We start from the raw sequence: 18,459 nt of genomic DNA, 5'->3' as shown, positions 1-18,459 counted from the left end.
GGCCCACTGTAAATATGGTTTCAAACTATAGGAAAAAGATACAGATTTTTCTGCTGATTATCAGAGCTATTATCTGATAATTTCTGCAATTACCAAAGCATTAATAAATCTTCAGAACCTTAAAAAGTACTTTTAAGTGCTTTAAAATGTCTTTTATCAACTTGATTTTAGAAACTGTTTACTATAATTTTTGCAAATCTAAACTGTCATTAGTTTATTAGTGGTAATAATCTCTCTTAGTGCTTGCCATTACCCTTCCTAAGTGTAAGAACTGTGGGGAAAATAAGAGAAATTGTCTAGGAAAGTTTCAAAATATCTTTCACTGGAGGTTTTTCAAGAAGAGACAAAGTAAGCATCTTTCTGGGATGGTGTCTGAATAATGAATGCTGAATTTTTTCAGGGAGTTGGTCTAGATGACCCATGAGGTACCTTTCAAGCGTATACTACATTGCAACAGCTGGCTCTAGAAAAATACATCTAGGATACTTATACAAGTTACATTTTTTTGTGTGATTGTGCCCTTGGAGTGCACAGCTGGAGAGCACTTTTAAAATGGACAATCGCATGAAAAATTAACCTTTTCAAATCAACTATTAGCTAAAGATGCTATTGAACGCAACACCTTAGGGAACTTGTTTTCCACTGAGGTTTAATTTTCAGCATCTTTGCAGAGCTGGGCTGCTGCTTGCACCAGCAATCACCAGCCCAGCCATGCCCCACAGGATAAGGGGAGGAAGCAGTACACAGCTGCCAGCTGGACTTTGCCTGGCAAGAGCTTAAGGGGAGGGGCAGGGTAGAGTGGAGACCCCTTGCCACGCGACCCCCCCCCCCCCCCCTTCCCCACAGCTACCTCAGATGAGGTATTCTGGGAAGCAAGTCTGGGCCTGTGAGGCAAGGGGGCTCTATTCCACCCCCCTAGCTCTGGCCATGGCTGCTGCTACTGCTGTCAAGCTACTGCTGCTACTGCCCAGGCAGGGGGTTGGGGAAGCAAGCCCTGCCTTACCTTTTCAGCCTGGCCCAGCTCCCACCAATACCCCAGCCAGGGTAAATGTGGAGGGGGGGGGGGTCCATATGAGAGGAGGCCTCTCTTCTCCTACCCCCTGACTGGGGCTTTTGACAGCAGCAGCGCTGCCAGCTTGGCTTTGCTATGGGTGAACCTGGCAGGAGGGAGGACAGGATGGAATGGCCCCTCCCTCACCTAGCAGGTTCAGCTACCCCCAATACCCCAGCTGGGATAGGGGGGGGGGGAGGGAGCATGCTGGGTGAAGGGGCTCCATTCCATCCTGAGCCCCTACTCCAGCTCTTGCCTGGCAAAGCCCAGCTAGCAGCTGTGTGCTTCTCCCTCCCCTGCCTCCTCACTCTCCTGCTGATAGCCCTGGAGCTGGGGGGGTGGGGAAGGGAAGGGAGGAAGAGGGCAAAGCTGGGGAGAGGAGTGGTTCTGCAGCCTCCTCTAAGGCTGCTGGAGCACCCCCATCTGCTGGTCAGGGCCAGTGCAGGCGGGCTTGAGCCCCACCCTCCCCAACCCAACAGGCAAACATCTGTTGGGTTGGAGTGGGGTGGGGGGGACTGTAAAGTGCCATGAGTTAGAGCTCAGCCCCTAAACAACTGTAGGCACCCACAGAGAGTATATATTCATGGGTATTAAATACATGACCAATCTGTTTTCATCCTGCTTCATTCAGGTATGAATAAATAACTTGATTTTTGCCTTCTAGCAAAGATCAAGTAATTTATTCATACCTGAATGAAACAGAATGAAAACAGATCAAGGGCATAAGAAATTCAACTCCTGATATATCATCTACATGGGAAATACCTTTTGCTCTATCAGGGAAAGAAATCACATGATCTAGTTTTATTCCATCTCTAACTATTGCACAGCAAATCCTGAGGCTATAAATCAGATCTTTTTAAGGGCAAGCCTGAAATATCATAGAATCTTTTTCAGACAAGTGCTCAAGAACAATCCTAAGCTACACAGAGTGATACAATGGCACTAACATACAATTCTGGAATCTTCTATCATTCACGTAGAATATTTTTATTCAGTCCAAGGTCTCAGTTTTAAAGTCTTTTTTTTACAATTAACCAACTAAAATAGTTCTGGAAAATATACATGGAAAGTACACTAGCAAAAAGATACTGGATGGAAGGCTGCCACCTTTTGGTTATGTTTTAGAATACTGTAACTAGAATATTGTAAGACCACTGTAACACCAACTGAGCATAACAGTCAATGTAAAAGGATTTTCATAACACTTCTGTTTCTGTTTGTCTCCTCACAAGGAATTCTCAAAATCTAAAAAGGCTAATATGTGGATAAAAGTCAGACTAGTACCAAAAAAGGTACATCTCCTTTGGAAAAAAAGTTACATCTATTGGCTTATATTCAACTCCAAGGTACATATGCTGTTTTTTAGGATTTAAACAATCCACAGGACTGTGCTATGCCTCTCAATTTAATTCAAAGACAAAAAAGAGATTTTGGAAGAAGCTGTGTGCACATGTATGTTTGCTGGTGCATGCATGTGCACATACATATGTGCACAAACTCGTGCAAGTGTGTTAGTGATAACAGTCAGAGAGGCACACAATTAGAAGCAAGTAATTAGAAGTCTACTTCTTCAGTGAGTATAAATTGCCATAGGGTCACTTTGGCTGAGAGTGTTGTAAATATTGCAAAACATTAATAAGTTTTAGCAGCCACGCTTTCAAACATGATCTCAATATAGTCTCTAGTTCTCTGCTCTTTTTTTGTCTCCGGGCATAATTCTGCACTCTAATTTTATTCACTCAGACGATTGAATTTAATATTAGCAAATGCAAATGTTTGCTGATGAATACCTGTGGGAACAAATGATTTGTGTATGAAAGACCATGTGCACAGAATCACTCACCATGTTTTTAAAGCTTAGGCCAGACTGTTCAATTAATCTAAAAGTATTTCACTTCCACCCTAATATAACTAACTTAAAATCTGATCATACACACCTGTACATCATCCCACTGATTTCAGTCATGATTGCTGTTTAGGAATCATTGTTAATATAGAATATTCTTGTTTTATTTTAATTTTACAACATCAAAGAATATAAAGTCAAGACCAATGAAATGTTTTTTTCTTATGCTAAACTTCCTTTTCAGTATAGTAAAGCACATTTTTTCTTTCGGTATTGGTAAAAGTGTTCCATGTACCTAAACTGTAACAGTGCTTTTAGATTTATTTTTGTTCATAGACATTTTATACCATTTGATTGTACCTGCTTAATCGATATTACAAAAAGGCAGAAGCAACAGAGAAATGGTAGAATATGCAGTGAATATTACATTTTTCATGAAAAAAATTAATAATATTAATGTTACAATTCATATCTATTGATATTGCTCTGGGATGTGTTTGACAACCATAATCAAAAACAGGCCTACACTCATGAACTGAGTTTAATTGTGATGAGTGAATGGAAAGAAGTTTAATTTATTTTTATTGAATTTGTTTTATTTTTATGCTGGTAAACTCATAGGATGCCTGTACACATGTGGGGATGCTGCTTTGACGTGCTGTAAGTACAGCGCTTTGGAGCAGACTCAATTAATCGAGTCTGCTGGTGCATGCTAATTAGCGCACTCCAGCAGCTTGTGTTTTGTGTATTCAGTAGGCTTGTGTGACTAAGCAGCGATCTGATCTGGCTTCGGATCCAGCCACTTCAGATGGCATCGATCCAATCCAGAGCTCTGGACCGGGTTTCCGCCTCGATCCGGCCAAAGTGGCTCCAAAGTTTCAGAGCCACCTCGGAGATCTGGCCATAGGGTATAATGGGTGAATCAATGAAATATCTATAACTTTGTTGTTTTTTGTCCAATTTAGATGAAACTTGTAGAGATGATAGCCTCTGCTGAAAGGATGAAATCTACTATGTTTCAAGAAAATCAGTGTAGAGGTTTGGGAGGAACTGTACCCCAAATTATTGAAAGCCAAACTCAGGTCATGGCTGTGTGTTATATCACAGGGGGGGTGAAAACTGTAGGGATGGTGGCCCTGGATGAGGCCACAAAATCTGCTAAGTTTCAAGAAGATTGGTGCAGGGACTTTGACGAACTGTACCTCAAATTTTTGAAAACAAAACTCCTGTCATGTCTACGTGTTACAACCCAGGGAGGTCAAAACTGCAGGGGTGGTAGCTCTTGCTGAGGCCACAAAGCCTGCCAAGTTTCAAGAAGATTGGCACAGGGGTTTGGGGGGAATTGCACCTCAAGCTGCAGACAAGCAAAACTCATGACATGGGTGCCCCTGTGTGTGTTAAGGCACAGTGGGGTAACAGCTCCAGAGAGGGTGGCCCCTGCTGCAGCCACCATGCCTGCCAGCTGTTGGTGCAGGGGGGTTCTGGGCCCTGCACCCCTAGCTGCTGAGAGACAAAACTCGTGCCATGGGTGCTTGTGGGACTGACTGTCTCTCTCTTGGGGCAGTTGATTGTCTGTATTGATTCTTTCCTCTCCTTAGCCTGGGTTTTTGTCAGGGCTAATTGATGGCAATTAACTGGCTACATTAGCTAAGTCCTGTGTATTGAGCTGGTCCCTGAGTGAATCATGATTGATTGGTAACTGGTAACACAGTAGCTTAGCAGCCAGGCCTGCAGTAGTGTCTCCCAAGCCCCAAGACAGAGACAGTCAGTCCAACAAGCACCCATAGCACGAGTTTTGCCTGTCAGCAGCTAGGGGTGCAGGCCCCCAGAACCCCCCTGCACTGATCTCCTCAACAGCTGACAGGCTTTGTGGCCTCAGCAGGGGCCACCATCCCTCCAGCTGTCACCCCGCTGCGCCTTAGCACATGTAGTGTCACCCATGGCACGAGTTTTGCTTGTCCACAGCTTGAGGGGCAGTTCCCCCCAAACCCTGCACCAATCTTCTTGAAGCTTGGCAGGCTTTGTGGCCTCAGTAAGAGCAACCACCCCTGCAGTTTTGACCCCCCTGTGGTGTAACACATAGACGTGACAGGAGTTTTGCTTTCAAGAACTTGGGGTGCAGTTCCCCAAAAACTCCTGCACTGATCTTCTTGAAACTTGGCAGGCTTCATGCTCTCTGCAGATTCTACCACCCCTGAACATTTCATCCAAATCAGACAAAAAAACAATGAAGTTATAGATATTTTATTGTTTCCCCATTATACCCTATGGCCAGATCTCCGAGGTGGCTCCGAGGTGGCTCCGAAGCACTTCAGAAGCTACAAACTGCTTTGCAAAGCCTAACGAGGCTAGTGCTTCGACCTGGGCATGTTGCTTCAGACTCTGAAGTGTCAGAGGGTTCTCCGGATCTGAAGCTCTGTCCAAAGCCTCGCACAGCCCTAGTATTCAGCATCCCTGGGCTTTACAAAGGCAGTGGGGGTGCTTAAAGAACCGCCACTGCCCATTTGAAGTGTGAGATGCTCAATACATGAGATGCTGTGGGTGCTTTAATTAGAGTGGTTCTCGGATCCACTCTAGTTAAAGTGCCCCTCCCCCCAAACACACACACACACTCCTGGAGCATGTGTAAAGATGCCCATAGATTTCCCAAGTTCATGGGGTATTTGAAAGAAATGTATTATTTAAAGGGTAGGTTGAATTTTAGGCATGGTAAACAGGGCAAGATGTTTCATAGGTGATGAGTAACTCAAGTTAAAATCCAGTTGGTAAATGCCTAGCATCTCTGAAATTCAGGCCTCCTGAGTTGTATTAGATATAGGTTAAAATATGCTTGTAGATTTTGTTCTACTATTTTTTTCTAATTATAAGCAAGCTAAAGAAAGTATACTTGAGGGACAAGTTGTTTTTAAGTGGTTATGCTTGAGTGTAACAGAGTCTCAAGGCTTCCAGCCCATTCCAGGGAGGTTATAAACATGAATAATGCAATACTACATGAACATTTGTACCATAGATGCCTTTGATTTTTTAGGCCTATATTTTGTATGCAAAACGGAGGAAACAACAGGCTAGTTAAAAACACATAGCATTAAATATGACAAAAAAGTTATAGTTTGCTAGCAGATGAAGGGAAAATTTTGATAGTTGAGAATTCTGTTATCTATATCAGGATTAGATGAGAAAACCAAAGCATGCCTACAAACAAAATCCATTGGAAAAAAAAATACAGGAAAGAAAGTAAAGGGATGTAGAGGAAACAATCTGACAACTGATGATACACCATCTGCGGTAGCAGATCTAGGGCAAGAGGAATGAAGCCACACCTCCCTTTTGCCTGAGTGAGTGTGTGCCATTGCATCCTCCTGAACCCATCCATGACTATCTGAGTGAAAATTATTCAACAAGCAAAAACTATTCCAGACAGAATAACTCCTTATGTTTTCAAAATTGGCAGAACTCATTAAGTGGAAGCATCTTAACTGAAAAATCTGGCGTGTATTTAAAACTTGGGAATAGTAAAGTAAAAACAAGCAATTAAAATAAAAAATAAGCAAAACAATGTGCTTGCAAGCATTCATGTATGAATGTAAAGGATATGGAAAATAAGCAACAGGAAATAAGAATGGTACCTACTGATGCAGAGTGTGTATGAATTTATGTTCCCAAATTAAATTAGTGGGATAATTCTCACACAATGAAAGCTCTAAATCACACAGAAGAGCCAGAGGATAAGGAAAAGGAACAGAGAAGGAGAAGTAAGTCACATTTTTTACAAAATAACTGAGAGAAAATTTTCTCAGGAATTAATAAATTGAGTATAAATGCAAGAGGTCACATCCCGGACTCATTGAAGCCAATGGTAAAATTCTCACTGACTTCAATGAGGTCAGTATTTCACCCAAAGAATCTTATTTAAAGCAGCAAATACATTGCAAACCTGCCATATATACCATAAGTACAGGATAAATGGGAAAGAAAAATGTATAGAACGTTAAGATGCTCAGAAGTGAAAAATACCAGGCTACAAAATTTCAATTGCCCAGTCATTGCTGTGATAAGAAGTGTAGATAAACATAGGAGAAAGCTAGTTACACAAAGGAAATGTAATGTAATATGATGTTCTGACAGAAAAAGCTACTTTGAATATGCTGGACTACCTGCATGATTAGGATAGATTTAGATAAGATTTTGAATACAGTGTATTCTTCAATTTTCAGGCAGATAATTTGTGCAAAAGATGGATGACAGTCATGATCATCTTTCTTTATGAAGCATTAGATCCTTACTGGACGCAGCTACTTGTGGATATTAATGAGACACAATACACTCCATGGCAGTTTGCACCAGAGTTTATTCCTCCCAGGTATTGTGTTTACACATGTGCCCAGGGCTGTACCATGTTGAGTTGGATGGCACAACCCCAGCTGGCAGGAGACCTGGGGGGTTAGCCTACCAGCCTGGAACTGCTTCCCCCACCCCCCTCAACCCTGGGTCAATCTGATGCAGAAGGGCTGGCTGGGGCACAAGAGTGTGGGGGGTGAGTTGGCAGGCAGCCCTGCACTGTAGCACCCTCATGCCCCAGCCAGCCCTGGTCACTGTCTACACATGAGTTGTAGCAGAGTAAATAACTCCGTGTTAGGATAATATTTCTGTTAGGCATACTATCCTATGGTAGAATTGATTAATTTACTATGGCTTAATAGGGGCACACGTATAGATAGTGACACTTTACTATGGAGTTAATTAGTCAATTCCACAGCAAAGTGTCTTGTGTAGATGCACCCAGTGGGTGTGTCTACATGAAAGGCTGACTGTGTAGATGAGATGTTTACTGTATAGATGACTAATTAGCTGCACTAATTAACATTTCAGCATCTCCATGTGTGCTTTTTTTAGAGAGCACAAAACTAATAAACTCTACAGCAGGGTAGTCTTATAAAATACAAATACTACCCTGCAGCAAAGTTTTTCATGCACAGCCCCCACGCTGAGTCACCCTGTGGCCCAGGCAGCTGCTTGGCAGTACATGGAGCTGTGGGGAGCAGCTTCTCCCTCGCATCTTCATGTGCTATGGGGGCTGGGGCTGGTTGGAGCACAGGGTTTCTCAGTATGGGGGCTGACAGCCATGAGCAACTGGTGCCTCCCAATGCTGGGGGGGCACCAGATCGCTGACGGGGGGGGGGGTCCCCCAGTGGCCAATCGCACTTCTGGTTTTGTGGCTGGCACTCTCAGGGGGTGCACAGCCAATCTCAGGGGGTGCACGTGCACCTGTGTACACCCCCTACATGTCGCCAATGCTGATAGCCCCATGCTGAGGCACCCTGTGCTGCAGCCATCCCCTCCTGCGACATGGAGAGACAGGGAGATGTGATGCCAAGAGGCTGCCTGGTCCGCAGGGTGCCTCAGTGAGGGAGATGCCTGCTGGCTATCTTGGTGACAAAGCACCCTGTACCCTAGCCAACTGGGGCAGTGTCTACATGTGCTCTGCTGCATAAGAAAAAACTCCACAGCAATAAGCTTCAGAAATTATTTGTGTGCATTAAATGTGCATGTAGACGTGCCCGGTGAAACTTAAATTAGATCATGGCATTCATTTTTGGTATCGAGGTTGCAAAAAATGGGAGGGAATTAAGAGAAGATAAACAGAAATATCAATGAAATTGTGGAAGCAAATTGGGAGAAAAGATTTAAAAGCATATTTATGTGGATATTCAAAAATCTTCCATGCATTTGAAAGGTAAAAACTCTAAACAGGAAAAAAGATTTATTTATAGTGTGAAAAGATGTTATAACTAAGAGTTATGGATGAAAGAATCTCCCAAGAAAAGTAACAGAAGCCCAACTACATTTAATTTGAAACTGTGTTGGTCAAAGCATTGGGAAATGTAGTGCCAAGAAATCATCTTGCCAACACATCATATCATGCACACTGTAAAATATGAGAGCATTATGCACCCTTGGTGGGTAGCACATCAGTCATACTTGATTCACGATTAGTTATACCAGTTCTCCTGAGCTATCCAGCATGGCCTAAACTTCCGAAAAAGCCCTGACATAAAAACAGGAATTGACTGTGATTTAAACTGGAGTGGATTCTAAACCACAAAAGAATAAGATCCTCAGGAAGAATGCTCTAGTTGTCATCTGATGTCCAAAAGGACCTAACATTGACTGTTCAACCACCTTTCCTCTGAGGATCAATCCTGAATTAACTACAATGTCAAACAGATTTATAACAAGTTTTTGTATCTTATTTCTTTATCAGCAAAAAAAGACAAAATCTTTTCTCTAACTCAGATTTATTCAGGTACAGAGGCTGAAAAAGAAAGCCTTTTGGTTCAAGCTCACAGGCCAGACTATAGCAAGAAGTGATACCTACTGAAGCATGAATTTAAACAGAACTAAATTGTAATTATGTTTTTTATATAGACTTGCTGCATGTAAGGAAACATTGCCTAGGTACAGCATAGTAGAAAACCCAAAATATTTTATGAGAGTAAAACTGAAAGTAATTACCAAAATGAGATCTTTTAGGATCATTATAAGTAGTCATGGAGTGAATGGGAGTTAATGTCAGAATATGACCCTTTGTAATTTCTAGAACATGGTGCAATTTAACTTAATGACCAAAGAGAATCTCATTTTATCAGTGGTAGGAATACTGATGCACAATTTTAGGTGTCCATCAGCAGCTTACCAAGGCAAACAGTACGTGTGTATGCAGCATAGTACAGAGAACATAAGCTGCAGTCTGTGAAAAATGAAATGTAACTGAGGAATTAACAAAATCAACTCACAAAATAACTAGCAGTAATTATTAAAGATATTTAAGTAATCTATGAGCAAGAAGTTTCAATATTGTTGTCTTTGCCCTTATCTTGACAGACACCAGGAGAGTGATTAAACATTACAATCTGCTGGTATTATGGTCTCTCTATTCTGGACATGAAGCAGCTGAAAAACCCCAGTTATAAAAAACTATCATATCCAATACAGATAATTGATAATTTTGCTCAACAACCCAAATCAGCCACCAGACTCATCATTTTTAAAGTGACTCCAGAAAATCCTTAAATTACACCTTACTAATAATTAAGAGAAGGATAGTGGATTTGGTGATTGCTGTAATGATTTAATGGATTTCGTGCAAAATGTGAAATCTGGCAATGTCTGCAAAAACCCCCTGAAAACTTACTGAAAATAAAATGCTGGCTCCCTAGAATGAGTCAGCTATCCTCATTGCACTGCAGCCTGGCTGCGCAGCCCACCAGGGGGGGCAGTGAGGAAGAGGGGTTGCTGGCACACAGAGGAGGCCAAGGTGACTGCTGCCCTTGCCTCTGACTGGCCGAGAGAGCTGGCCACCATGTGGCCCTATCCATCACCCTCAATTGTTGGACAGCCCTTGCCACCTATCACTGGTGAGGGGTGGAGCTCTGTGACAGCACTCACAGCCAATCAGTGGTAAGAGGTGGGACCATATCATGGACAGCCCTCACAGCCAATCACCAGTGAGGGCTGGGGCCACTAGAGACCCTTGGCCAATAAGAGGCATGGGTGGGGCAACCACAGCAAGCCTTTGAAAATTGCTGCCAGCCCTGCCATCTGCTCCTGAAATCAGCTAGCTGCCTCACATTGGGTAGACCCCTTGTAATGACCAAAGAGATGCTTTCTCTGCTACAGACCCTCTACTTTCCTGTAGAACCAGGGAGAAAAGCATGAGGCTTTCTATGTTTCCAACAACTTGCAGTAAAATACATTAAAGATGCAAAACATTCTAACATAAGCAAAATGTGGGCTGATGCTCAGTGCCACAAATTAAATGTACATAACTGAAACAAAGGAAAGCAGTAAAGCATTGGCAGCTCCAGTCCCAGCAGAAGCTGCAGCATGCGAAAACTAAAATACAAGTTTTATTGTTCCTATCTGCCTCAGATCCTTACATCATAATTCACTGATCTCAGAAAGCAAAGAAAGGAGACAAATTAGGCTGTATTTTTCATCACCTCCTCACCACTAGTTTTGTGGTACATCATTGCACTACTTTTTCACAGTCCCTCTGAAAAATGGTTAGTGATTTATTTGATAGGCATGTAGCAAATCTGAAGATTCTATTACAACGATGGCCTGCTCAGACTGATAAGAAGTAAGTGATTCCTTTTAATGCGACCCTAATGTGAGTGAAGGGTTATATGAAGGGAGATTATTTTAATGAGGAAGGAAAACAAAAGATTCATAAGTTTTATATCAGATGTCAACAGTACAGAAACATACTATTTTTCTGTTGACATAAAGAAAGAATGGGCTTGCAAGACACTGTAATCACAGATCTTGGTGATTCCTATTATATTATTATTTTTACAAGAAATCTAAAGAAAGCAATGGCAGCTTCCTTATCTTCTGTAAAGGAAAAATACCTCAGGCTTGGAAAGTTACAGTCTTCCTGAGTGATTAACAGAAGGCCTATAACAAATACAAATGATTCTGATAAACCTGGGATACAAGTCAGTTTCTTCAAATGCATAGCTGTGATGGATTTACACCTAGAAGTATTAGAGCTCTTTCTGTACCAAAAAGAATATGTAGAGAAAGCATAAGAATAAATCCCAAAGTGCTGCAGTGTAGAAGAGGATAAGGAACCTATGTGTTTAATTATCTACTGGAACAGGGGGAAAAAAAGGGGCAAGGAAGAATATACATTATCTTCCAAAAGACTGTTACTATATGTGATAGATCTTCTCTGTGTTCCCTTGATGCTAGAATTACAGTGAATATATTTGGCATTCTGATGCAATTGTTTAAATATTCAAGAACAATGCTACATGATGACGCTACTGTTTTCATTTTTGCCATTTTTCATCATTTTTGAGCATATAAGTTTCAGCATTTGCACAAAAGTCACCAGCATTCTCAGTGCATGCTCTCTCTCACTTTTCCCAGTTGAATGGGGTGTTCATAATGAAATTTCTGAAGAAAATAGTCTAAAGGGATGGTAGATTTCTACCATTTTTGTTCTCATTGGAATTTTTCTTTCTGAAGTCCAGTTTCAGACACCCTTTCTCACACTGATTTAAAGGAGTGAAACCTTACTTGTCATAAATAAGAGTTTTAGAATATGACCTTTAGCATTTGTTCACATTTCCTGCACACCAACACCAACAGAGCATGTTTGTTGCCACTAGGTGGCATAATCAAGACAAGACTGCAGGCACAGTGGACAACAGTTTGGAGGTACTTCAGGCAAAGAAATTCCCTACCCTACTGAGGTTTAAGAAAAAAAATATTGGTTTGGTTGCAGTAAAACACCAAGAAACTTTCCTAAGAGGATAAAGATGTTATCAATTTACATATTTATATTTATATTATTTTAAAACAAACAACAAATAAATAACAAAGGGTTTCTGCTGTTTAGTCTTCAGATCTCTGTATTCTTTTCTGAATTTAGAATTTGCTGTTTCTTAAGAAAACTACTAAACAAAATAAATTGCATTGCAGAAATAGTATGCACCTTAAATAATCTCTCTCCTACACAGTAGTAAGAAAACTAACATTCCAGTGTAGATCTTTTTCAATTTTGTACAAAAAAAATGAAATCAAATCTAAAGATTCATTACAAAAATTCAAGGAGCTTCAATTTTCAAAAGTGTTAATCAAATGTCAGAGTACTAATACCACATGATATGGATGAGATATTGGGCCATATTTTCAGCTATGGTAAATCATCATCATATCATTAATTTTTAATGGAGCACTATAATTACCATCCACAGTGTGTGTGACTTATGGATTAATGTTTTGAGCACCGAGTTACTTGATCTCACAGACAGATGCAAAACTGATATAGCTGATAATATCTGATAATTGAACATTTCAGGTATTAGCCTCATCCTGAGCTATCGGGGTTCAAATTGAAAAAAAAACAACTCATGATTGAAGTTAATAAACCTGGAGCTTGAAGAATATGGTGTTATCTTTGCCTACTAATCTTTTCTTTATAAGTTATATCTCTTCCTCAAGTTCATTTTTATGATTATTGAACATTTTTAATGCACTAACACCAAAAAGAAAGGCTTTAGGTTATTGCTATTTCACAAACCATGCATCAATTATGTATCCAGGTGGCTCTTATCACTTAACAAGGCAATGCCTGGTATTTGGTTCTCTATTATGTCTAAAAAAGAAGAGAAAACAAAAGTGCTTTCTTTCCCATCCAAGAGATGTTTCCATTTTTATGTCAATGTTTTCAGCTTTCTTACCTTCTCACCAACACCTCCAACAGAGCCAATTGAGCCTGGGGGACCTTGAGGACCCTACAATAAAAAAACAACACAAAACCATACAAGTTATCCAACATATATTTCTCATTGTTGTAGCTTAAAACAGGAATGAAGTAAGCAGTACGCAAGCGTGTTTCTTACATCAGCTCCATTAGGACCCTGAGGACCTCTTGGACCTGGCGGACCGGGTGGACCCTGCAATAGAGAGAAAATGCAATATGTGAATTCAGGAGCTTACAATCATAAGAATACAGACAAGGCAAGGATTTTTTTGGTATTACCTTTTAATGGACCAACTGCATAGTTGGGATAGATGGTTCATTGCCGTTTAGTAACAAGGTGTTTGATGTGTAGAAAGCTGTTAATCTTCGAAGTGCAACATACACTGTGTTGGCCAGATTGTGCTACCCAATAAAAAAAGTTGACAAGGGCTAAGGGCTCAAAGAGTTGTACATCCTTGTTTCCCTGTATTAGGACACCTACATCCTTGGTAATCTACTACACCTGTAGATTACTTCTATTGTTTATTTATGTTTTTACATAGTGCCCTAAGTCTCCCAAGCAGGGGCTGCAATGCACTGCTGCCTCCAGTGCTGTAGTATTTCTCTTCCTCTCTATTAAAGTGAGCAAACACTCATTTTAAAGATGAGAAAATGGATGTACAGAATTTTTTGTAGGATTACAGAGGGGGTTGTTGACAGACCCAGGATTTAGTTCAGGCTCTCAGGTCTATAAGCATACCTGGAGACTATGAATGTAATACTGAATTATAAGACATAAGTAAATCGATAGCAAACAATTTTTTTATGGCATTTATAATGAACAAGAAAAGAAACCCTTACCATTGGGCCAACATCACCATTTTCTCCCTTTTCACCTGGTGGGCCAGGTAGACCCTAACAATAGGAACAGAAAAGAAAAAAAATCAAGAAACTACTTGAAATGTTGAGAAAATGTAAACCACATTTCACCTGTTAAGGAAGTCGTCAGAAATTATTTGAAAATGGAAATGTTTTTTAATTTTTTAATTTTTTAATTACTTTCATGTGTCAAAAATATTAAAAATGCAGACATTTTATAACTGGTGAGGTAGAAAGTTTATGATAAAAACTTAAGTGTTGATAGGCTTGATTTAAACAAGATTGGCATGATTTTGTTCATTGGATTACATACTGTATAGTCCCCTACATTAAAAAAAATCATTTATTGGCTTGCCTTTGAACAACTTAGACTATACCTCCTCAAAAACATTAAGGGAAATAAATTGTGACTCTTGACAATAAACATTCCTTACGCAATATGACTAATTCAAGCTTAAACTCATTGCCATCACTATATTCTGTCACAATTACACTCAAGACCAAATCCTCAGGTGGCCTAAATTAACGTGGCTCCACTTACTCCATCTTAAGATCTACTCAGTTTCAATTTTACTTCAATGGTAGTATAACATTCAACATACATACAAAAAAACTGATAATCAGAATGCAACGCACAACCTTCACTCCAAACCTTCTGCAGTGCTCTATCAAAGAACTTTCGAGCATAACTTTAGGCTCAAGTACATCCAATCCTCAACGTCTGTCTGAGCTCAATACTTTCCTTACAACTAGTGTAGAAACCTTATAGCTTCTGAGATGGGAAGAAGAACACTTGTACCAAAAAGGAGTTCATCTTTCACTGGGCAGTTCTTTGCTGGCTAGTTCTGGCCAGTTTCTGGCCCCTCTACATCACCAGAATGATCACAAAATTTGGCTGAAAAAATACAAAGGTAATCATATTCTCAAAATTATACATCAAAATAAGAATAAACATCATCTATCTATTGGTATTATGACTGTGAGGTTAATCTACTATAACGTGGTATTGAATACCAACTTTAATTGTAGTGGTGGATACTGCATTGACAGTACAACTGTATAGTACAGAATTCAAGGGGAGATAAAATTCAGATATATTTAATATGCTTCCTGTACATAATGGCATCAGTAAGTTCTGTCTCTAACTGAAGACACTGCTGATCTATAGTTCTGGGCATAATGTGGTTGTTACAAAGGCCTATTTATTACCATCTAATCAGGATGAGAGAGACAATTTTAACTCATCTTATGATGCAATTGATTTCTGTATTTCATTCCCTTTTTATTTTTAAAGATAATAGTTTGTGCTGCACTAAAATGGAAAACTGTAACTAATAATAATAGGTGTACTAAAATGTGTTTATTGATTACAGTACTGTCAGTGAATATTTGTCTTGTTACTGGCTTATGATGCTGGTTATAATGAAAGATGCTTTATTTAGAAACTTACTAAATGCATATTTACTACTGGATATACCATAACAAATCTTCATATTTTGAAGCTTTGACACACTCTGAAGAACACTGATAAACTATATTTGATCATACTGAAGAAGAGGTCTGTCCCCATTTTTAAATATGCATTTTACTTACTACGCAGTTTTACTATTCCTCCAAAATGTTTGTTGTAGCAATGTTATTACACATTAATCAGAATTCATGTTCCACTATGCCTTCTAAACATACTATTACAAAATGATGAGTCATTACCATTTCAAAGCCTCACTTAATTCCAGACAAAATAGAAAATCATATCTTTCAAATTTGCAAAATAAAATTCTAAATAATTTCAGGTAATTCTGGAAAAAAGCTGGTAAACAGAGGATGTGGAATAACACTAATATTGCAGAAAATTCTTCAATGTTTAGACAATAACAAGCAATCCTTTTTCTAAATCTGAAAATATATGTAACTTTTGTTCTTTTGCTAGCTAGCTGTCTCATGAAAGTAGTACATCTAGCTAATTTGGATGAATAGTGTCTAAAAGGAAATTTAATGTCACTGACGCCCCTGACAGATGGTAAATTAAAGGTGCAATGGGCTCTGATTCACAATCTCAACAATCACGCTTCCTGCCATGCCACTTACATATGGCAGGAAGCATAATTGTGGGGATTGTGATCAAAACCCATTACACCATGTTGCTGGTGTAGGGGGAGCAGGATCACAATCCTGGGCTCTCCCTGGACTGGCAAATAGCAAGTCTGGCTCCCTGCGTTCCCCCAGCCCCTAGCCCTGATCAGCTGAAAGGCAGCTGGGGGAGTGCACCATGTACTTCTGTGACTGGAGCCCTAGTCAACAGATGGGAGTGCCCAGTGTGGGAAATGCATGGAGCCTTTGGGTTATATAAAGGTTATGATTTACTTTTTACATAAGACATGGAAAGCAGTGATCAGGTTATGATTACTTTCTAGGTTTTTTGATAATTTTTAACTTCCTTAATGGCATTCTACTGAATAACTTTGTTATACATTGGCAAATGATATTTGATTTGACTTTCATTTCAGCTATTCAGTGATCTATTAATATCAGTATAACTTCCCTTAAAGTGAGGATCCTTGAATAAAGATGATTCAGCTTTTATTGTTGAGTTCCTTATAAGTTACTTTGCCATTATCCATTCAGTCTGACCAAGATTAACAAAGGGGAAATACAGCTATTTTATACTTTAAAAATAATCTCTACATGAATGTCCTGTGTTAAAAATTCCACCCTTCTCCCCCAATGAAAATTTGGCATGGAAAGTGCAAGGCCCCTATATTGAACCTAATTCCAGGTGGGAAGAATTCAAATAATGACATTGGCAAGACAGACAGTCTTTGAGTGCACACGTTCCAATTATATGGGAGAATTTTTCCAGCTTTGTTCTCCTGGTAGAAAAAGCCTACCTGTAGCAGAAAGCCCCCTTTTCCTCTTGCCTGCATTTGCTCTCCCCTCTTTGGATATGTTTCTCTTTTTCTACCTTTTCTTCCTTCCACTCTCTTTCACTTTTTCACTGGAATGGAGAGCTTGCAGTGTTGACATTGTGTAGCCAAGATGAGGTGCCGATGCGCACATCCTAGCACGCTCCACAGGCTCCCTTAGTCTGGCAGGCAATAAGTGGAATCAGGGGCATAGGGCACCCCTGATTAGCTCACCTAGACTGACCATGGTGGGCATTGGGGTGGGGGGGTGGGAGGTGTTCTGCTCCCTGCTGGAGTAGCAAAGTCCAGTGAGGAGCAGATCATCTCCCCCAGAGGGAAGAGGGAGAGATGCTGGAGGACTATATTCTCTTCTGAGAAAAGTCCCACAGCATGCACAGACATGCCCTTTCCTGGGAAAAAAACTCTCCTGGGAGTGATTTAACCCTGGTTGTTCCTAGGTTATTTTTCTTCTACAGCAGCTATTTTTACTCTGGAAGAAAAAGCCTGAATCTGTACACTTGTGGTTTTCCTGGGAGAGCACTGTGATTTCTGTCTGTATGAGGCAAATAGCTCATACAGCACTGTTATAAAGATTTTTTTATCATTAGTTTTTAAATACAACCTGAGGCAACAGTAGTGCCAACACTTATGCACATACTTAAATCAAAGCATTTTGGTAACTGTCTGTAAGGCAGATTTTCAAAGGGTGAAAAAGCAAGTAGGTACAAAACAGGAATATACTACCCATTGTGCTTTTGAAAATTTCCCCTGAAAGTTCACATTTTTATGGTGAAATGCTAACCCTGACAAAATCAATGAGAAAAACCTCCCATTGACATCAGTGGTTTGGGTTTTCACCCTTAAACATTGCAGTTTGAGGGCCCATCCATGGTATTTGTGTTTTAGATTCAGACTCTATTAATTGATTCTAAAACAATTCAGACAGGAAATGCACATTTTAAAAGTTTGCTCCAACATCATTTGTTTTTAATGGAGTTTTCTGAGGATTTTAAAGAATATTAAAGCTTAAAAGACACAACAATGAAGACTACCTTTAAAAAGAAACTTATGCTAGACTTTAAATTTTTTTCCTGTATTTTTCCTGCATGAACAAAAATACTTTTAAAGATTTAATACCCAATATAAGTACCTCAGTAGAATTCAATTTCAGCTAGTAAAATGTGATTACTATGAAATATGATAAACAAGAAAGATAAAGATGTTACTCTCTAAGGATTTGCAGTTACCATGAGAACCATATTAATGAATAAAAGGAGCTCTTGATTTCTCAGTGGTACTTCATTACCATTAGTGTATATGAGATCTGGGTCCATGGACCAGTACACTCAAAGAAAAATGAGATTCAGGGAAACCTAATTCTGCTTTTGAAATTATTCATTTGTTTAAATCTCAACCTGGCTGATTTCTTGTTTCTTTGTATAGTTTCATTACATTGAAGCCATGGAGGTAAAGTACAGGAAAATTGATCCTCTTCAAAACATTTCTTTTTTAAACAGTACTTTCA

General features: G+C 39.8%; 1 protein-coding gene across 5 annotated transcripts in view; it reads right to left on the bottom strand.

Moving 5' to 3' along the window:
* COL11A1 (collagen type XI alpha 1 chain) overlaps nucleotides 1–18,459 on the bottom strand; it is a 260,479-nt gene that overhangs the window by 45,105 nt on the left and 196,915 nt on the right. For all 5 annotated transcript variants that reach the window (XM_059728451.1, XM_059728453.1, XM_059728452.1 and 2 more), the window contains 3 exons: nucleotides 14,014–14,067; nucleotides 13,313–13,366; nucleotides 13,151–13,204 (listed from right to left, as the gene is read on the bottom strand). In XM_059728451.1, the coding sequence (XP_059584434.1) occupies nucleotides 13,151–13,204; nucleotides 13,313–13,366; nucleotides 14,014–14,067 (162 nt within the window). The remainder of the gene's footprint in view (nucleotides 1–13,150; nucleotides 13,205–13,312; nucleotides 13,367–14,013; nucleotides 14,068–18,459) is intronic.

This window comes from Alligator mississippiensis, chromosome 5, assembly GCF_030867095.1.
Source record: "Alligator mississippiensis isolate rAllMis1 chromosome 5, rAllMis1, whole genome shotgun sequence".
NCBI classification, from domain to species: Eukaryota; Metazoa; Chordata; order Crocodylia; family Alligatoridae; genus Alligator; species Alligator mississippiensis.
This window is presented reverse-complemented; position numbering and strand designations above follow the sequence as displayed.